General features: G+C 45.9%; 1 protein-coding gene across 1 annotated transcript; it reads left to right on the plus strand.

Annotated features, from left to right (window-relative positions):
- The first annotated feature begins 371 nt into the window (after window positions 1-371).
- Window positions 372-22,265, plus strand: LOC138450370 (proline rich transmembrane protein 1B-like). Its single transcript, XM_069604835.1, has 2 exons — window positions 372-1,147; window positions 16,744-22,265. Exons 1-2 carry the CDS (start codon window positions 779-781, stop codon window positions 16,918-16,920), a joined length of 546 nt encoding a protein of 181 aa, XP_069460936.1. The 5' UTR covers window positions 372-778; the 3' UTR covers window positions 16,921-22,265.
- Window positions 22,266-22,305: the final 40 nt, after the last annotated feature.

The raw sequence follows: 22,305 nt of genomic DNA on the forward strand, positions 1-22,305 counted from the left end.
TTAGAAGAGAGATGCAAAGAAAGCTATGAAGAATGAGGGGCACAGCCAAGAAATACAACAGAGAACAAGAAGTACCGGCTAAAAAGTGAGAATCGCGACAGCACAATAATTAAAAGAGAGAATAACTAGTCCAAAAGATTTTTTGTTTAAAAAGCGTACCAAGGCAGAACAGGAAATAGATGAGTGAACCAGAAGAAAACCGGGATATAGGGAACACAGAGGGCTTGTGGGAGGGGTAGGACTAGCAAGTCTCTCACTCTGTCAGGCCATGCGGATGTACTGCTCCCGGCTCGGCGTCATTAACACGCACCACACCTGCATCATCGATTGCACCCATAAACCAACAGAACAAAAACGCTTTTGAGAATAACCGAGAACATTGAGTGCTGCACAATGGCAGCGTGCGCACTGGCATGGTCTCCACAACAGGAGCGGAGGAAATAGCTGAAGTGTCATCTGAAATACGAGAGAAAGCAAACACTACAGGCCCGCACCTGTTCCCAGAAACAAGGTGTATTTGAACATTACAGTGCGTTAACGGCGACGACGGGGAAACACGGCATTGCTTCAACAGACGCTGGACTTCCTCTTGAGGCGGAATTTACCAGCCCATAAACATTGTCATCAAGGTTGGCGGGAAGGGTTCTGACAGCATCACTGCAACACGGGAGAGACGGAAGCGGGTCGCTCTAGCCAGATACTGAGAGCCTCACTCACAAAACGTCGAGACTTATTTGCAACTGACGGCGACTGAAAGCGAATCAACCCACCATTAAAGATGAACGACTTTAATCCATCCAAGGAGAACCCAGAAGCACCACCCCCGGGCTTTGCACCCATGCCTGGCCCCGCTTCACCGCCGAATTACGGCCCACCTACCAACACCATGTACAGCCCCGCTTCGACGCCGAATTACGGCCCACCTACCAACACCATGTACAACACTGCCTACACTCACTATGCCGTCAACCACCCAATGCACAGTGCCGTCCATCCTTATGGGCAGCACGTGGTGGTGACCACCCAGCCAACGATGTTTGTGACGCAGTTGGGCACCTACGCGAATGACTATCTGGGCTACTCCATATTCACCATGCTGTGCTGCTGCCTGCCCATTGGAATCGCGGCTCTCGTCTTCTCCATAAACGTACGTTTTCAAATAATTATGAGTCAATGTATGAGGTGCAATGGCGCAGGCATGACTAGTTGCAGTGTAAACATTCGGGAGCTCTGTGGGATTTCAGTGGGCATTCCACCGGGTTCTGGAGGGGAGCACTAGGGTGTGTTTTGTAGGATTGAGAGCTGGAACCGGAAAATAAGGTACTCTTGGAAGTGAGCGTGTGCGCATGTGGGAAGAGTGGCCGGAGTGATGGTGGCAGAGCAACGGGGTGGGATCATGGCTGGCAGCTGACGAAGCTGCCTTCATGGCAGCCCCGCCTGGGGAGTGGGAGCGCCCAGCCAAGCAGACGGACAGGTGAATGTGTGAAGCCCCTGCGCAGTTACATATCTGTCAAAACGGAGCGATATCTGCTCTGACGTGTAATGCGTCTTTGTGTTTTTTTTGCCCGTATAAGGGTTCGTTCGCCAAAGACAGGCACAGCAAAGATTGTGGAATTCAGTTTGGTGGTATCTGGACGGATTTACTGCCCAGATACCACCAAACTCTTAATGGGGCCGTCCCTGCATTTCTTTCACAAATGAGTCAGTGAGGAAAGTGCGACATCACTTGGCAGTGCTCCTAGATTTTCTCGGCGTTCATATTTCGCTAATTAGAAATTACCACACATGGAAGGTACCCCTACTGCGTCGACCAATTGAACTTTTGAGGGCCGTAGGGTGATAACTGCTGCAATGCGTTTCCAATGAGATCGTCATTAAACCTGTTTTTGAACAGGCCATTTGATGTGCATTGCCTCGGAATGTAATGAAAGCATCCTGGCTGGGAGGAGGCGTGAGAAGTCAACACGGAGCACAGATAGGATATTCCCAGTTTACCGGTGCCTCTGAAAAGCTGGTTGAGCGAGGTTAACATCATTGCATGTCAAGATCACGGCATGTAACTGCACCCTGCCATGTCTACTTGGTTTTCCGAGGCACCAGCGTGGCTTTTCAATGGTCTGGGAAGATTTGCAAATGCTTTGATGGAGAGGTTAGTGGAGGGGCTGTTGAGGGCAGAGGTGTGGTGGGGCTGGAAAAGATGTTTACTTGTTGGTGGCTACTGTGGCATCAGTGATATTGGTAATGCTGCTGGAGTGGCTCCACTCTGCTGTGATAGGGATGCCTGAAGAGTGGTGCCATCTTGGATTGGTGTCAGGCCCTCATTGACCTTAAAATGGCACCAGCAATTGTAGCCTTTTCACAATCCTGTGTCATGTGGAGCGTAGTGTGTGGAATAAATCCTAGTGACATTACATAACATAATATAATATTGCGAATGGAAGCCTAAAACTACCAGTGTGCAAAATAACGTGAGCATAAAACCTAATGATAGGAGATCCAGCGCGAAAAGGATTCAAGCTTATCTAAACAGTGGATGTTCGAGCAGACTAGAAAAATATTCGAATCATTTGGAGTGGAGACTGAAACATGACTCGAAACGTTCTAACCGGAATTCGAGCCACTCGTATTGATTTGAGTATGATGTTTCGACTCCGCTTGAATACAGCTGGTTGGTAATACTGAATTCTAAGATACTGCAGCAGTATCCTGAAATACCCTATTACTTGTGAATACAGCAATTATATAATAGGGGTACAAAAATGAACAGAAATGAAAAAAAAGTTCAGAGAATGTGCTTTTTTAATCTGTGTTCATTTTAGACATGAGAAGGTCACCTTATCCAGAAAGGTGATCTGCGCATTTGAGGGGGGCTGTGCAGCAGCACACATGATGCAGAGGCCAGCCCCCTTACATTAGTGTCAGAAGAGCGCTCTCGAGACTAAGGTATGACTAGGGCCTGTCACCTGGGTGATGGGAGCACAGTTCACAAACACAGGCACGGAAATAGGTCCACCATTATGAAATATACAAAAAGCATGACTATCCCTGTTAGACGGAGAGAAATTCAGGCTGGACAGAACAGGTTTGTTCCCTTTAAAAGAAAATGCATAACTGGTTTGCCAATGACCTTGTCATGCATTCAACATCCCTTTCCAACTAGTCCCAACAGGCGCAGGGGAGTGCGACTATATGCCATGCATTTAAATTAGCATCCCATTTGTGGATTAACAATACACAGAAACATCCTCTCTGTGGTGGAAATGCACAACGACAGTGAAAAATGACATCTGATTGTGAACATGTGTTTAGCCACCCTTTGGGAATAGGCCTAAAGTCTGTTTTGGGCTGCAGCGATGAGATGTTCAAGTGCATCCCAATACGTGTGCCAACAAAAAGGCTTTGGGAATCTGACCATTTCTTTCTTAAAATCAAGATGGATTTTAAAAGTGTTCGAACGCATGTTTGAGCCATACTGAAACATAATTGGTACAAATTGGGTCGAGCCAATTCAAACCGAATTGGCCATCTAGTCAATCAGCTCAGTTTGACTCGCTAGCTGTTTTTACGGAAGCCCAATGGCTCAAAGCTGATTCATATCTTTTCTTCAAAATGTCAAACCGCCAATTGAGTCCCTCAAAGATGCCCATCCCTGCGAACAACATCTGGTATGGCTTTTACATCTTTACCAACAAGAAAATGCATAATACGATCACCTGCTATTAATCACTATTTCACACAGCGTGCATTTTTCAGCAGCTCAGCCGTTCGGAATTGCAGAACATTTGTACCACTTAAGAGACATGCAACAGACCATAGCCACTACACACACTCACTGCTATGCCTGCAGCCATCAAATGTTAATCACACTTGAATGTGCTTGAATGCAAAACAAAACAACAACAAATTCATTGCAGAGCTCATCTGAGCTTGGAAGTAGGTATCTAAGTGCTAGGAACAGATGATCAATGCAAGTGGAGTCTTGTACATGGGCTTTTGATTTCCCTGGATCGGGGGTGTCATTTATTTCTGGATTCCATACGCAGGGCAATTGGCCTACATTTCTGCACTGCTGGTATTGTAGTGTCTGCCTTCTAAAGCTGTTTATGGGGTGATGATGCAATTCTGAACTCAATTGTATTTCACTGGTACCGTGGACATCCAGTCGTCCAATTGCAGAGGGTCATTACAGATGTGTATATGTAGGTTTTTTTCTGCAGTGCCTTGTGGACGGTGTCAAGTTGGAAGATGATTACCTGCCAAGAGTGCCCAATCAGAGGATGGGTTACTGTATTTCAACTGTTTGAAGAGGAGTGACCAGCACATGGTTCTTTGATCGGTGGGGCCGGTCCTTCATCCCAGAGGATGTGTAGTAAGTTAGAATAGGTGGTGCCTCTTCAGCTTCTTATGGGGAAAATGAATGTTTCTGGCTTGTCTGCCTACAAAAAAATGCATTGGCATTGCCAATCGGTCAGGCTTTTAAAAAATAGAGCCTATTCAGGAGTTTGAATTGTATGCATTTAAATCGAAAGTTTAGTGAGACCTTCTTGGTATGCCTACACATGCAGGCCCATTGGTCGTCCGTGAGTTCAGAGCCCAATTTGCGGGACCAACCCTTACGAGTGCCCGAGGTGGGGGGTGAAGTGGTATCCAGCAGCATTTTATATAGTCTCGAGAGAGTGTGTCTACAGTCTCCCGAGTTTGCAATATAGGCCAGGCAAGTGGTTTCAGGGGGTTTGGTTGGGTAAGAGGGCCATTTGGCCGATATGCCTGCACATAACCTGTAGTACTGAAGGTTGTCCACCCCAGTATTTCCATGACCCGGTTTCCAAGTGGAGGGTGTGATAAATTCGCCCTCGGGGAAGACATCTGCTAGGGCCATGTATCCCAGTCGCTCCCACCTCGTCTGTATAGCCTTGTCCCATGTGGGTTGTAGGTCAGTGAATTTCCAAAGGGGGAGCCACCAGTAGTAGGGTTTGTCCGTTCCCGTATGGGCAAAAACTGAGCGCCACGCGCGCAGTGTGTAGGTGATCTGATCGAATGGGCAGTCGACATTGGTCTAGTGCTAGTGTTTTGAAATCAGAATCCGCTGCGGCCAGTGTCTCCAGTTTCACATGTGAGGGGGGTGATGTCATAGGGTACTAAAACGTGGCAAACTGCGCTTGGCAAATGTCCAGTATAGCTCTAGTTTCAGAGCGGTAAATCCCCCTTTGTCGTAAGGGTATGTCATCTCTTCTCGGCCGGGAGGGTTTTCCATTTATTTGTTTTGGTCTCTGTGTATACTCTGAGTGAAGAATAGTTGTCTTGTAGCAGGGCAGGGCGGGAGCGCGAAACAACACCCCCAGGTATTTGATGCAGTCTGGGGACCACCGTAGAGAGTTAGTTCCACGGCAGTCCATAGTAGCATCTTTGAGGTGAAATATTTTGGATTTTGAGAAGTTTATCCTGAAGCCCGAGAATTCCCCTATACACGTGATGTCTTCAAGTATTGGTATCAAGTTGATTGAGGGGTCTCTAACGTATACGGGGGAGGCGACTAGGCAAATTCCCTGATGACTATGATGTTTCCAGATATATTCCACCATTGGCTATAGTGGAGAATGGGCAACCCTGTCGAGTTTCCCTCTCAAGCTGAAATGTTGTGGATGTGCATGCATTAACGAGGACCCTGGCTAGTGGTTGTGTGTATAAAAGTTTAATATAACTCAGCATATTGGGGCCAAATCCCATCCTTTCTAGTGTTTCAAATAAGTATTCCAAGCCGACCATGTCAAATGCCTTTTGGTCATCTATAGTTACTGCCATTGCTTGTGCTCCGGGATCTAATCTAGCCATTATGTTAAACAGCCATCTAATGTTGAGATTGCCAGACTTCGCAGGGATGAATCCAGCCTGATCAGGGTGAACCAGGTGAGGCATCAGCGGAAGAAGGTGGTTGGCCAGAACTTTTGCATATATTTTAGTATCACAGTTAATGAGGGATAGGGGTCTGTATGAGCCACATTCATTGCTAGGTTGATCTGGCTTTAGCATTACTGTGATTAGGGCCTCCTTTGGGGATTCCGGCAGGATGCGAAGATGAAGGGATTCTTCTCATACCAGCAAGAGGATCAGGAATAGTATAGCGGCATACTCCTGGTAGAACTCAGCCGTCAGGCCATCAGGACGCAGGCCTAACTTTTGGGCATGGTTGAGATGACCGCCACATTTTACTCTAGGGAGATTGGGAGTTCCAGTTCATCTCTGGTTTGAGCACTAAGGCAGGACAATGGAATGTTCTGGAGGAGTGTATGAGTGGCATTCTCATCACTTGGTTTTGGTGCAGTGTACAGCGTATGGTAAAAGCTGTGGAATACCGCAACTACATCCACATCAAACCATTTATTATTCCCATCCATATCTAAGATACAGTCCACCTGGTTTCTGACTCGTTCAGAAAGGACCGCCCTCGCCAAAGTCCTCCCTGGTCTATCGCCTTCCCCGTATTCCTTGGACGCGGCCGGACGGGAGAAGCATTGGGTTTCTCTTAAGGCGTGGCCCTCAAAGTGCTCCAGTTCTGAATGGATTTGAGCCTGCAACGCAGGGTCAGAGGTCCAAGAGTGCTCTTGTTCAAGATTCTTGAGTGTCCTTTCGGAGACATCAAGGTCCCTCCTAATGCATTTAAGCACACCAGCTTCTCTCAACATTGCCAGGCCAGGCACCTTGAAGGCCTGCCATCTGATGCTGTGAGAAGTGGCGTCCGGTGCATTGGTAGCGAAGAAGGTGTCAATGTTGGATTTGATGTCCGCTCTGAACACCACATCCCGCAGCGCCATGGACCTAAACCTCTAAAAGCAATTAGACGCCTGTTCCATGTTGCCAGTTATAGAGTCTCCTGGAACACCCACTATCCGGATATTATTTCTCCGGGAGCGCGATTCAAGGTAATCACCCTTGCTTTTGACCTGTTCCATGACTTTGGAGAGGGTGGCTACTGCGTCCTGCAATGTACGGACGCCATCTTCATTAGCGCAGATCCTTCCTTCTGCTTCAGTGATCTCGGCTTCCTCGTAGGCAGGATGGGACCGTACAGAGGCCGTACCTGCAGTTATGTCATCTAGTTTTCCGTGTACCGCTGCAAATCCCTTCACCATGGCTTTCATCATGCCTGAAAGCTCAGGTTATGCAGGGGGACCAGAGGTGTCGGAGGTGGTTCTATTGGGGTCTGTCACTGTTGATCTGGGTCATCCCGTGGTGTCGCTTTTGCGAACTTGTCATTTGCACCCGCTTTTTTACCGCCACCGGATCCCTTGGTCATATCTGACTGCAGTGGGGTGGATCAGGATTATTGCTTGGCCATAGGTTTGGTATCTCGGGTCCAGTGGCTTGGTGGTTTTGATTATCGGGATCTAGCTTGGAGTGGTGGCAACACTGAGGTGTCCTGCACAGGTCCTTCCAGGGAGCACCGGGGTCGCACTGTGGTTCAGGGGTTCTCCGCGGTACACAGACTGTGACCTGCCCCACGCAGTAGACCAGTGTTGGCCCAGTAGTATAGTTGGCCGTTGACCCTGACCTCCAGCAGAGGTGTGTCATTTTTTGGCAGCCATATGCTGGGGTATACCAGGGTGTGTTTGTTGTACTATATGGTGTATGCCCTTGGGATCTGCGCTCACTGCTCCTGAGGTTTATAGCCTGTGTGCGGGGTCCTCTCTGTCCACCCCCCCAGGCCACTCATGAGAGGTGCAGTGGACTTCCTCCTCTGTATGCACTGTGTTTGTGCCAAGTTTGTAGTACCAAGGTAGACCCGCACAGGCTGCCCTCCCCTTCACATTGTCCACCTTGATTCCTTTACGGTGAGATTCCCCCAGCCAGGGCTCTGCGGCCACAAGCCGGATTGTGTGTGGGAGCAATTGGTTGCCCACCACAGGAGCAGATGGGTGAGCCCTGGGTTCCATCCTGGGCATGTACGGTGTTCGGGCCCTTGTTTCCGCATGTCACACGGGGGATGAGTAAGGCGCAGGAAGCTTGCCCAGAACCTATTGGTATCTGTGCCGGTGAAGGCAGTTCATAGTGTGGAGGGCCAGTGCTGCTAGGGGGGCAGGGGGAGTTCTCACCTCATTGACAGTCTCCCTGCCAGCTGTCCGTGTATCTTCAGGCTCTGGTGGAGGTCCCAGTAGTGCGCGGCTGGGCAGCAGCCCCCTCCCGAGGTACCACAGATGAGCGGGGCTTTGCCAGGGAGTAGTCTGACAGGCCGACCTCCTCCCAGCTCACTAACTAGGATGCAGGCAGAGTTCACTGCCAGCCCGGATGGCCCACCCCTTGGCATTAGGGGGCGCATGCCAACAGGGCCACAGTCCAGTATCAGAACTGGGGTATCAGCACAGTGCCGGCCCACCAGCGATGTCGCCCCACCCTTCTTCACAGTCTGGAGGTGTTTGGATGCGTTGGAGTCTCACGGGCAGGTGGGGGGTCCGGGTCATGGGTGCAACATGCAGAAAGCATTGGCTATCCCCACGGGATCCTGGAGCAAGCTTTAGTCCCGAGCAGGGGATGGGGTGCCACCGGGTCATAGACGGTTGCCCGGCTGTAGACAGGAGGGGCAGCCACCTCTTGGACACCACTCACCGATGCCAGCTGTATCGGCCTCCTTCTGGGATGTTTCTATTTTCCCCTGACATGACATATCTGGTGGCTCTGGAGCATTGTGTACTATGAGAATGGGCGACCGCCAGGGCCAGTGGTGCCGTTCCATCCGCTCCTACCCCATTCTGGGAGTGCTGGACATGGACAGGCCTTAGGGGATGGTAGGAGAGTCCAACCCTTGGTGTAGTATGCCACGCCAGCTCTGTGTCGCTCCCAGCGCCCGCCGCTGGGTCCTGAGTTCTGGGTCATCTCGTGGAGGTGTTGGGAGGAGGAACTTGGCATAAGTTTGGCACTGCTTGGCATCTGAGTCCGGAGATGGACTTTCCGCGCTCTTTTTTGTGTTCTCTGGAGGCCTGCAACAGCCCTCCCATGCTGAAGGAGCAGTCTCTCGGCGTGGGTAGCTGGGGTTCAGCAGAGCGGGGTCTCTAGTGCTTGATACTCCGTCCAGATGCACACCCGTAGTTTGCCTGCCTCTGCGTGCAGAATTATGGTCTTTGGAAATTCGTAACTGCCACACTGATGCGAAGTTTCGGGCCGTGAAGTGGAGCTCAAAAGCTAAGCAGCCATGCTTGTTGGCTGCTCAACAGTGCCCCCCATGCTGTGGTATTGTTGAGTATAGGTCTGAATCCCCCATTATCTATGTGCTGGTATATATGTTTTATGTGTTCATGAAGGGGATATACACTGTGATGAGTTAGCCAGTTCCCGCCCCCTCACCGCTGTCATACTGGAAAAGTCGGAAAAGAGCAATAAATGTGACCCCTGTATTGTTCCCATACCGCATAAAGTGTATGATAGGCGTTATGCACTCAGACAACCATAAAGAATGTACCTTCGCACAGAAAGAGTGGAAGGATGTTGCATGGAAGAATGCTACATGGAAGGATGTCACCTGCCAAGATGTCAGAATGCATCAATAAATATTAAGGACGGACGTTAAAGTGAAATCTGACGGACAAAGTGATGTCATAAAGAAGATATATGAACCTATGCTGAAACGATATGAAAATACTTAGAAGTAACAATATAACTGAAGCACTAAGAGAAACATGCACCTAAAGCTAAAGTAATTGTGTATCTAAAGAATATGAAGCAACTTACTGACCAATAACTGTAAATATGCCGTACTGCAAGGTATAAAGAAAATGTATACAAGCTTGCTATAGAGGAATATATAACATGGCAAGGACGGACATAATGAAAAAATGGACACTGGCTCATGTTGAACTTAACCAAGCTACCTCAGAGAAAGGCGACATAGAAAAACAGCTCTGTGTGCAGACTCGGCGATGAGTAAAGGTTGGGCCAGAGTTAAGGATGCTATTTTGTGGGATAAGCACAGAGCACAATGGGAGTATATGGATATGCTCTGAATGTGGGCATTCTTAATAGATGAAAGAAGAAGAAAACATCCGGGCGAGCCAAACTGTTGGTCAATTAAAAGTATACAAAGTTCATATGAAATAGAGTAGGCAAGTCTCTAGAGGCCAAGAAGAACAACAGCACCCTGCATAATTAAATCAAATAGCAGTAAATAGAGGGCTGAAATTGGCAAATTCATGATCTCTTGACATGTGACTCAGAAGTCGAATACATAGGTTAATAGCCTCAAGTTAAGATAGTGCTATGCTAACACTTCCTTGAATGTTCCAGGACAGTGATCAGGCAACAAGGTCAACTACAAACTGAATACTTTGTCTGATGGCCTACCGATGAGAGATGATGGGCTAATTGGGAAAATGCGGAGTGGACTGATGGGGTTCAAACACCTACATTTTGTTTCACATGTGTGCTGCTAAAGAGCCAAAAGTCCATGGTTGGGATAGTATGCCAACCAATCAGTGGGGTTGGGGGACAATCTAACATGCAATGTAGCATAGACCAATCCAGTGTTGTTTTGTCTGCTATAATCAGTACTGGACGTATTTAGGGGTAGTTCAAGGCATGCCCTACATCTAAAGATGCTCTAGTCCATCTTACCCTCGGGAAAGCAGATGATAGAATCCACTTAACGCAACCCATTGTATCAGCATTAAACATGGTTCTTAGTTTGTTTGTGATAATATCTGGGCTGAAGTAAGAGCACGTAATGAACTTTTGACAGTAATCGTCAACAGGCTTGAAAGACTAGAAAAGAGCTGTGTATCAGTTTGCAACAAAGAATTACTTCTGCTGAGGATTCTGCCACAAAGGGAGGTCTGATGGAAACTAACAAAAGACTAGAAGTGCTGGAAAAGACTTGTGCGTCAGTTGTGAAACAACGTTCATCTGCTGTTGTGGTTGTAGACGTCCCCTCTCTGGGGGGTTTGCCTGTAGAGGCTGGTAAATGCAATCTAGAAACTGAGGTTCGTCAGTCCGAGGTGGGCTCCTCTGTTGACGGTGGAATTGCACATGATCGAGCTGTGCCTAATATTGAATCTGATATTATAGATCTAACAACAGATGAGGCCTCCAAGGGAGAAGATAGATACAACACTCATGATAAAGGGTATAAGGCAAGAAATCCAAAAATGTCAAAAACATTAAAAAACGTAATACATCCTCACGTAAAAAATATCTTCACAATCTCACCATACCAGAGTCACTGGCTAAGAGTAGCAACAGAGGCAATGGTATACATAGAGTGATGATACCTTCTTTGGAGGAAAGTATCGGGGAGGGAACATCCGACGTGGTAGAGGATGTCATCTGTCCTGGGGAGAGGCAGCCTGCTACTAGTGATCATAACCTTCAAGATAAGAATGTTGCACGTGGGACACAATGTACGAGGGCTGAGATTGGTATTCAAACTGATCCTTTGGTGCGGTCCTAGGTGGAATCTAATGATGGAATGGGGATCGGACATGGAATCATCTCAGGTGTTCTGGAAACTGGTAGGAACCCAGCACCAGTTATAAATAAAATAATCTGGATGCTTTGAGGAAGGTTGTAGATTTGGCCAAAGTAGGTGTCCCTCTTACAGAGTGTGAGACTAATAAGACACTGTTTGAGAAACTGTACTTGCCAATTTTGTCTCATAGCCTGCCAGGGCCGGCAACGGGTGAGGCTTCTTATCCAGTTGGTGTTAATTTGGGTGCATCCAGCAAAATGTATATACAGTGCCCAGAGCAGGACACATTCTTAAGTAAAATGTATGTACCCAATGCCACACAGAACCCTGTTGACTCTGTCCATGCAAATAATCCCTTTCACCACCTAGATCGCAGAGTATCCTGAGGGGAGCCAAGGGAAGTGTGGGGCTTGGTCAACCTACACACGATAGTAAGTGGGGTGGTAAGGGGGCATTTGATGATATCGTTGATAACAATAGAAATGAATACTTTCTCCATAAATAATACAGGTCTCCTCCTCCTCCTCCTCCTCACCCCCTCCCCCTGTGCTTCCTGGGCCCTGCCTTGTTTGTCCCTCATCTGTAGCTCCAGGCACAGCACATGAAACTACATGTCAAAGCTCTCAGCAGAGAATGGCAGTATGGTGTTGGAAAGTGTGTTTGGGGCCTGGGTGGGTCTTAGATAGCCCTCTGGTGTGCGCTATATGCACCTGTGGCTTTATTCCTGGCACCTGGGTTCATTTACCTCCAGCTGGAGTCTGGGGGTAGTTCCAGCTGTATTATCACCGGTTTTCGGGTGGCAATACCTCTGAACATGGAGTTGTGATAGGTCTGTGATAGCGCTCAGTTTAGGCGGCTGTATTACTGCAGGCTCTAATAATGCAGACTGTATTAAAGCTGGTCCCTTTTCGGTCTGGCACTATTTTTGCAGGGTTGTAATTGGGCAGAGCGGTATTGCAGCCACTAATACCATTAATGCTGCATTTAAGAGTTACCGCCCAACTCGTGATGAGGCCCTTTGTCATTAAACACAGGTTTCCATCTGCCAGAGGTTCCACCCTACAGGGCAGAGTTCATTTTTTAGAGAAGTTAGCCATGGGAAAGAGATGAAACAGAAAGTGCAAGGCCACTTGAGTAGCTGATTCTTCAATGTACCTGCTTCACTGGCTTCACTGCCATTGACAGCAGCATCAGGGAAGGAGGTTGGATGGAAGGAGTCATTCAGGGACCGGCTGAGGAGAGAAAGGACACTGTGCTAATCTTGTACTGCATGCCACAAGAGTGCGGCATGGGGTTCCTGCTCTCCCCATCTCCCACTGTGTACTCCATTGTCTGCTTCCTAGTCATTGCTGCATTTAACAGAAAAGTTGTGGAAGCAGAAGTGGCAGTGGATGTACCACAGGGCCAAGGAGGTGGGCATGTTGATAGCAGAACAATTATGATGTGATATGATATGATATGGTGTGGCATTTATAATGCGCCTGTACAGAAGTGTTTCTAGGTACGACAAGTTAAAGATGGGTAAACAAAGAGAGGACAAAATCGCGATCTTACAAGGTCTTGTGTAATTCAGATTGCGCAATTGCAGGGAAAAGGGAAGGGGAGAGAAGGGGAGAGGTGCCAGGGGGAAGTGCAGTTAACTCACAAGTGCAGCCAGCAGGTGGCTCACATGTGCAGAGAGAAGGGACTGTAGGGTTGCAGATACAGACACTTTAGTGCTGGGGAGCCCGAAGGCAGTGCAAGGGCAATTGGAGATGCAGGAGCCTGGTCCCGAGTTCAGAGGGTGACCAGGTGACCAGTGCATGGAGCATTCGGTAATCAGCAGGGGAGAGGAAGAGAGAAAGCGGAAATGAAAAGGAAGGTCTTCAGTTGCTTCCGGAACCAGAGGTGGTTCTGCCCATGTTTGAGAGAGGTGGGAGGCTGTTCCAGGGCGAGGCCTCAGCCGAGCAAATAGATCTGCCACCAACTCTCCGCTTGAATAAGCATCTGACCCTCAGAGAGTTCGAGGTGGGTGAACGGAGAGTTTGAGAAGGAAGATGTTTTGGAAGAGAAAGTCTTGTCAAAGCATTTTCTCCCCTGCTCATTCAGAACAATCAAGGACCGCCTCAACACCCTTGCTCCAGCCTTGGCAGATTTCTGTAATCACTCCTTTGCCACTGGAACTTTCCCCTATCCCCTTAAGCACTCTCTTGTGCACCCCCTTCTAATGAAGCCCTCGGCCGATCCTTGCTCTCCGGCTAACTATCGCCCAATCTCCATCACTCCTTTCCTGGGCAAACTCTTGGAAAAGCTGGGCATCTCCCAGCTTAATCTACATACTGAATCTGTTGGTTGCCTCCATGACCACCAGTCTGGCTTCAGAGCTGCCAGGAGCACAGAAACTGTATTCCTGAATACCCGTGAAGACTTGCTCTCGAATCTTGACTCTAATCTCCCTTCTGTCCTCATTCTCCTCCATCTATCCTCTGCTTTTGACATGGTCAACCATGCCATCCTGCTCAATCATCTCTGCAACAACCTTGGTATTACTGATCAGGCCCTGGCCTGGTTGACTTCCTTTCTCACCGACCGATCCTCTCAGGTCCAACTGTGTCCTTTCGTCTCTTCTATCTCTCGCTCTACTTGTGGTGTTCCCCAGGGGTGTAACCTCTCTCCCTGGCTTTTCAACCACTACCTGGAACCTCTTGCCGACCTCTTGCCTACTGCATTCAACACATCTTTATGATTTCGTATTTTTGTAAAATGTAATGTAATAATCAGCTCATGAAAGCATCACTTTCCCAACTTGTTTCAGTCTTGGTTCCAGCTACCTAACATTATATCTGGACCTTCATAAGAAACACAAATGTGAGCATTTCCACATGCTTTTCCAGACTCTGTGGTCATTACATGTTGAGAGGTAACAGTCATGTTACATTATTGGTAAAATATTGCTGGATTTACAGTCCTTCCAATTCAGAGTTGATCGGCATAATTACCTTACACTGTATTCTAAGGGAAAATCAAATTAGATTTTCATCCCAAAAATCTGCCTATTTTTGCCTCTACCTCATAGGTGGAAGGAAAAAAATCCAAATATGCCAAACAAATATTGAAATGTTCAAAATGGACGATTATTAAGAGGTGGACATCTCTGATGCCCCCTCTCACTACACAAGCCATGTAATGCATGAAAGAGTCAGAATTGACCGAGTATTGATATATTAACCAAATGTACAGTAAAGGTGTGAACCATTACTGTACATTATCGATATCCACCTTCAGAGTGAAGATGGAAATTGACATTATAAAAACCCCACAAATTATTTTAGAAATTACCACTGGCAGAGGTTTTATTTCTAAATACCAGTGGTGTTATTCCGGGAATACCACCTGACCCAATGGTAAACTCGAAATAGGGTGGGTTTTCAGAGCTTTTGCCAGCAAAGATGGTAATTTCCTTTGGAAGTATGTCATCCCAAAAATCCAACAAACTCATGACGCCCAATATGTTTCTATATGTTTCAGGGTCTACCCTTAATCATGCATGCTTGCTACCAAAAAAGCATTCATAACTATAATGATTTTAATTGTTCCAAATTTCAAATGTTATTTAACTTGCAACACTATTGATTTTAAGCCATCTCTAATTTAGCACCTGGACTTCTTCTCCCCACATCATTTGGTTCTGGGAGGATTGTTCCTTTTAGAACAACGAGGAAACCTATTAAGGCGTTGTTTGGCCCCCACTGCATAATAGATTCTAGTGACCAAAATTATTTGTGAATTTGGCATTTAAAGATCAAAATGAAAGACATGTTATTCAGGAATGGAGTCCCTTTAAAAAAAAAAGAAAATATAAGAAGATAAAAGATAAACAGATTTCTCTCAAAACAAATACAACTGGATTCAATCTTGCTTGTTGGCCATCTTTGAAATGGTGAGCAGTAACTCTATTCCTTAACTCTGAGCAGACTGAAGTCGTACTATTTGATGGCCCCGATGACCTATGTTGCTCCCATGTATGGCCCTCCTCCCTTGGACACTGTTCTATTACTGTTTCCGCCATTGAAAACTTTGGATTCAAATGGAAGGAGAGGCAAAACTATGACTGTGGGCCTTTGGGTTGAAAGTGCAGATAGAAAGTAACCCAAGCATTGTGTACAGGACATCTTTCTAGGTGTGATGTTTGAGCAGTATTGAGGTCTTTGTGTCGAGAGAGGGAATCTCATTCTTGCTGGGTGGGCATGCGTTGTCTGGGGGATTTGAGTGTCAGTTGGTGTTGGAGTTATTCAGTTGTGTTGTTTGGAATCTGCAGAGAGTGACCTTTAAACGCCATGTGTGAGTAGCTATTTTGAGTTTTCATGTGGTGAGTTAGGTGGAGAAGTTGAGCGTTAGTCAAAAAGGAGAACTTGCAGGTTCTCTGAACCTACGGGTGGAAGCACATGATATCACTGTTGGTTACGTTGCAGTGAGCGGTGTTGAACTTCATTATGGCTGTAGTGGGCTGATGTCCTGTTTTGCAGTTTTGATATTAAATAAGAGGTGGGTGTTTTCCTAGAGTTTTAGCAGTGTCTGTAGGTGTCAATGTATTCTAGGCATTAATATATTTATCTGGGTGCATGAGCTGTCCAGGTGCCAATGTAGGGTGTGTCTGCGTGTGGTTGTTGGTCAATGGAGAATTACTGTTTCTGCTGGTTGTTGATCGCAGTTTACACACCACACAGCTAAAAAAGAAAACAACGTGGCCCTTTTGGATTGGATGCCCACTCTCTCAGAACTCTTCCAAAGGCTGCCTGACAAATTACCTTTGCATATCCAGCTAATTCAAATGTTCGTATTTCCAAATTCATGCTCAAAAACACGTGAGCCAGGATTGCACGATCCTTGCCTACAGTAAATCTTGGATATTATTTTATCAGATAGAGCTTGAGAATGCATACGCAAAGCCACTTGCCAGCAACAAAAGAATTGGTTGCTCTGAGCAGACTCATTGCAGCAGTGCAGTGGGCTTGGGTGTTCTTGTCTTGGGGTTCCAACGGGGAAGCTGGATGGTGGGCATGTAGACCACATCTCCTGGCTCCACTGCAGATTCCTTTTCTAGAATATAAACTGTGCACACGTGTCCATTGGATTTTTGGGGGAAGGTGTTATGTCACTTGGTTATTTATGTTCTTCACATCTTCTAGCAGAAACATTTTATTCCAGAGAGTGAACATTAGTAGTTGGAAGCTGTCATCCGAGTAGTGGCTATATTCATGGCGAAATAGCCTAGGACCTGCCTGGCTAACTCTCCCATATTTTCTATTTTGCAGACACGAGACGCCAATAATCGCGCGGACTCAGAGCAGGCTCGCAAAAGTTCTAATATGGCGCTTATACTGAACAATGTGGCTCTGGGACTTGGCATCGCCTGCGCCATCGCCTGGGTCACCTGTGTCATATATTTCAACATAGCTGCACGGCAATACTACAGCAACTACTACGGCTGATTGAAACACAAGACAAAGCAATCCAACATCTTTTGCATACCGTGACAGGAACTGGACCCTATATAAGTTCTAACACTATCCTATACATATTTAATTCGCTAACAATGTCTGTGCTTTGGAGACCCAGCGTCTCCTCTTATAAGATTTCCCAGCAACAAGAAGCAACACAGCCCTGGGAAAAGGAAGGAGTCACAGGCGCTGCGGCCATTGAAACCTCAACCCCAAAGCTTTAAGCCGTCTGGATGGCTATATATGAGTTATGGTTGCAAATAAGCCTGGCGTACATTAGGTACTTCACAATCATGCATACAACCTTTTTTTCACAGACATATTTTTCACATATAAAGATCTATAGTCATTTATATATTCCCAAAATGCTCTTTGATGTTACTCAAAGAAACCAGCAAGTGTCATTGGTTACTTTTTTTCTCCTTCCTTTTTCTCAGAGGGCTATTTCGAAAGAGGACACTTGAAGTGTGCCAGAGTGTCCATTTTGTGTGACAAAATAGTGTTTATGGTTATCCTAGAATTATATAATGTGCTTTTGTCACTAAAACAAGCTTCCTTTCTTACTATGGCCACAGCATATCTTAGAACGTATCATTAGAAATGAACAGTTACAGTGTATAAAGAGGCACTTTACAATGTGCATACAATTTAAACAAAATGGCGTTTTTTAATCGATAGTTTTGAAATAAACAAAGCACCCCTTTCAAGATATCTGTGATTTTTCTGTTTGTGCTGCTGCCAGCTAGAGCTTTGTTAGCTCTAGCAAACACCTGACCACTTAACTCTCGCCCGGAGAGAGAGACATAAAGGAAGGACAAGTGAAACCCAGTGAGAGATAGTGAGTGATAGAGAGAGACAGAGAGAGTTAGAGAGAGTTAGAGAGTGAGAGAGAACGTGCTAAATCACATATGATACACTGAGTACCCACCTCGGTGGGGGCTTGCAGGCTTTCCTCTCCAGAAGAGTCTGGATGGACATGATCCTCACTCGCCACAGGACGTTATAAAGCCCTCACTTTCCAAGATAAGCGTTTAGATTTGTTTTGTGGCACTGAAAATGTCGCTTATGTCTTACATAACACACTGCATGTCGGCATCAAGTGTTGACTGACAGACGATAACTTAACAACTCAGAGGAGAAGTTACATAGTTATATTGCGCCATGAAACACTTGGGTATAGGCGCTTTATAAATGCCATATCAGATCATAAATAGATCTCAAGTTGCCGATGTCAGGTGTTAGATGTATAACAAGTTCTAGGATGGGACTTCCATCGCTTTTCATTGTGCTTCTATTGGTTCTGTGCTTCTGTTGGATTAGTAACACCTGAAGTAATCTCCATGAATGCAGAATGATAGGCTTAAAAGGCGGGACTTGAGGAAAATCTTAAAACTGTCAGGGAACCACCGGAAATGTTGCTGTAGCATAAATAGGCACAATGTGTACAAATTAGCAACACACCGGGGTGGATGGATCAGGCGTAACACACTGGTCTCTGATAGGAGGGCAGTCTGCACTTCACATGTTTGAAACCAGTGACAGTGTTTAGAAGCTAGAAGAATCCAGGATGAAGCTCTGTGTGGGAACACATATATGTATTATTTCAAATGTGTAGGAATCCAAACTCTCAGTGGAGTTACACTTTGCGTCCTATCTCCAGGCTGGATTATTGAGATGTTTGTGGCCTATCAATCGAAGCAACACGTTGGTGCATTTAAGAAACTCAGTTTACATTTTTCCTTTTCACATCCACCATGGCTTTCAGGGGCCAGAGGGCACCTTTGCTGTGACCTTTCAGTGCGATTGTATATGGAAATACCAAGTACCCAATGAAAATACATGTCATACCATCCACTGTTTGAAGGTAGCCTGAAAAATGTATCCGATGTTTGCTGTTTTAAGGACGCGTGCTTTCCGAGACCACAACAATGTGAATTTGGAACACTAATGCATAAAGCCTGAACTGGTACATATTTTGTCTGTATTATTTGGCATTGCTGCTATTCAAAGACATTACACAAGCAAACTAACTACATGTTCAAGATGACATTTCAACCCACATATTTTTCTAATGTATTTTATGTGTTTGTATTTATAAAGCGCACTAGCAGCCCCAGGGCATCGAGGCGCTCTAATGACATGAACAACTCAGGATGGCTTACTGTCTACAAGTAGCGAAATATCTTTTTGATCACCCAAAGTTATTCTTTGCTTTTGTGCTCTTAGCTTAATGTTTCATTTTAAACAACAGCCCTTGCTCTGTGTTTGTGTTTTATTCTATTTCACATTGTACTTTTACAGCGGTCCACATGCCTTCGGTCAAGGTACACAATGTATCAAATCTATTAAATAAAAAAAAAGAACTGGTATTCCCGATAATGAGCGGCAGTCATATTGAAAAGGATGGCTGGCATCCCAGTTTGTGGCATTACAAGTAAGGCGGTATAATACATGGCAGCCTGCAATATCCGTATAAAAGCTTGGAAATAATGTTCTGATGACAGGCTAATTGTGACATCACAACTGCCCTCACATAAGAAAATGACATCGCAGCTTCTACATAATCAGTTATTAGGCTTCAGTTGTGACAACCTAATTCCTGCTGCTTGAGCCAGCAAAGGTCAGAATTCGAGCTGTCACTTCGGCAGTTAATTAACAACATTACAAGCTTTTAAAATTCCTTGCTTGTCAAATAGTTTTCTGCCACAGTTTACAGCGATTAATCGCCATGGAACTGTTTATGGTAGCATGTTATTGCTTATTTTAAAGTACATTTTTAAATAAAATATTGAAACTATTTTTCTGCAACACATTCAAAGCTGCACATTTGCCCTATTGGCCGAGAACTATACCACTAGAGCACAGCTTGTAGAATCCAAAATTGCAAGATGGCTCAATCTCCCACTCTCACTAGCCGGGAAACTCAGGGATGTCATTTCTCCAAAATGCCAGGGGTAGCGGGAGTGACATCACACAACCCTTGACCTCTGATGACATCACAGGAGGTGACGTCATTTAACCCCACCCCAAAGTGATATCGCGGGAAGCGATGCAACACCCCCTTTCACCCATTAACAAAACAGGAAGTGGCATCACATAGCAATGATCCTAACTACACTACGGAAAATATGGTTACGATATTACTATAATGTGATGTACATTTCTTACATGAATGGATCGCCATATGTATCGTTAGGCTCAGTGTATATAGACCCATATTACCAAATTACTGTGAATGCATGGCCCAATGATAATGATGTGTTATTATATAGCGCTTAAGTGCTTTATATAGAACAAATATACACCCAACATCACCCAACCTGTTTTGGTACTCTTTTATCAACCTCAGAAGTAAGTTGAGGTGTTTAAGAACAGACTAAATCAGTGACTCACCCCCTGAAGTGTGCCTGAAATAAACCTTTAATGAGTCTAGCAATTATTGTATAGAATTCCAGAAAGACACATCATTTGGTATCCCTATTCTTTCTTATTTAGAGGCAGTGCTGAAAGTGTTAGACGCGTGGCACCCCTGTTCTTTTTTGTTCTTCTTTTTTTTAAGAGGCCTGAACAAGAAAGCCAGCCACTCCAGAAGTAAAGAGCCACATTGTGCTGGCCACAGCCCATGAACTTGCGTTTAAAAAATGTAAAAAATTGACTAAGACACTTTTTGTTTCTTTTATTACCCAGGGTTAGCAAGAGAGACCTTAGAGGTCACAAGGGAGATCTTAGAGGTCACAATTGCGACCTCTGGCGACCCCTACATGATGTCCCTGGGGAAACTCTCACTAATAAAGATGATAGTGGTCCCTAAATTCCTCTACATCTTTGCTAATGTCCCGCTCTGGCCAGGTAAACAATACTTTGAAAAACTACATTCCACGTGCGCCCAATATCGTTGGCATTCTGGTGATGTCCGCAAGAAGTAGCAACACATGACCCTCCCCTATTAGAAAGGGGGCTTCCCTGCCCCGGATCTGACCCGATACTGGATTGCGGCACAAGCCCAACACACCTCACATTGGTACAGTCACCCAACTGCACCCCCCCATGTTAAACTTAAAAAACTAGCGACTGAGGGAGTAAATGTCATGTCCCTGATTCTCTACCGTACATACCGAACGGATGCTCCTTCAGACCCCATGGCTACCACCGTTATGGCATAGAACCGCCTACTGCACTCTCAAGCCGAGCACCGACCATACTACAAATGGCTGCCCATCTGGCAATTCCCAGGTCTTCCTCCCACTCACGATAAACTCCTTATGCAACATTGGCTAGACTTAGGATATCAAGCACTGACAGACCTATACGCTGAGGGTATGTTTATTACCCCTCAGACATGGAGGCCGGGCCACACAGGATCAGCACTAGAGATGCTGCAGTACTTCAGACTGAGGGTTGTAGTCCGCGAAATGTGGCCATTTTACCCAGGTGAGCCCCCTTACTCACCCGAGATTCAATACATAGCCAACTCACCTAATAGCCGGGGTGTAACCTCCTTTCTGTACACTCTGTACAAAAAGCTACAGGAAAAAACCAAGGGCGCGCCTCTCGGTCCATGCGACAAATGGGCAGAGGAACTGGGCCAGGAAATCTCGAATGACACATGTAGAAAGATGTGTCTACACACAGGTAAGGTCTCCCTAAAGTTTTGATTTCGCTGCATACAGTACAAACTCCTTAACCGACTGTCCTACATACCTTACAAAGTGGCAAAATTTGCACGTAACCAGATACACACTTGTCCTAGATGTAGATCTGAAAACGCTGACACATACACATGTTCTGGTCCTGCAACGCACTTGACACAGTCTGGAAGGCAGTACTTGAAGCCCTCTCAGAGATAGCTGGGACCACAGTAAGCCCAGGTCCACTGGCTATACTCTTTGGGATATGGAACGGAGATGAAGTGAAGAAAATGTCAACAATTTTAAATGTAAGTGCTTTGGTGGCAAAAAAGTGCATATTACAATGTTGGAAACGCCATTCGCCCCCTACTTTCGAAATGTGGCTGAATGCACTCACATGGACACAGGCTTGTGAGGAAGACTATATCAATACCCTCCCAATACAATCTCGCCCCAGACATGTATGGACAGCTCTTTGTAGCTATCTTAACAATAAGGAGGATATGGAACTGGACTCCCCCCACGCATCAACTGTACAAGACGATGCTGGACCCCGAACTTTGTGAAACACACTGGACTAATAACCCAACCCACTAAATACCCCTCAAATGTAATGTAAAATTCTGAATATAAGAATGTTACTGTTTATGTTCTGTGCTGTGTACCTACCACTGCTGCTTGCCAATAAAGAAAAGTTAAAATAAAAAAGCTGCATATTTGCTTTTTTATATCCAAACAGATTCTACAT

Source organism: Ambystoma mexicanum, chromosome 1p, assembly GCF_040938575.1.
Source record: "Ambystoma mexicanum isolate Mex_15411 chromosome 1p, UKY_AmexF1_1, whole genome shotgun sequence".
Lineage (NCBI taxonomy): Eukaryota > Metazoa > Chordata > Amphibia > Caudata > Ambystomatidae > Ambystoma > Ambystoma mexicanum.

Bases quoted from the DNA above. Each gene is read 5' to 3' on its own strand.
- LOC138450370 (XM_069604835.1), top strand. From the start codon at position 779: ATGAACGACTTTAATCCATCCAAGGAGAACCCAGAAGCACCACCCCCG. The intron at 1,148-16,743 runs GTACGTTTTCAA...TCTATTTTGCAG, and splicing joins CTCTCGTCTTCTCCATAAAC to ACACGAGACGCCAATAATCG.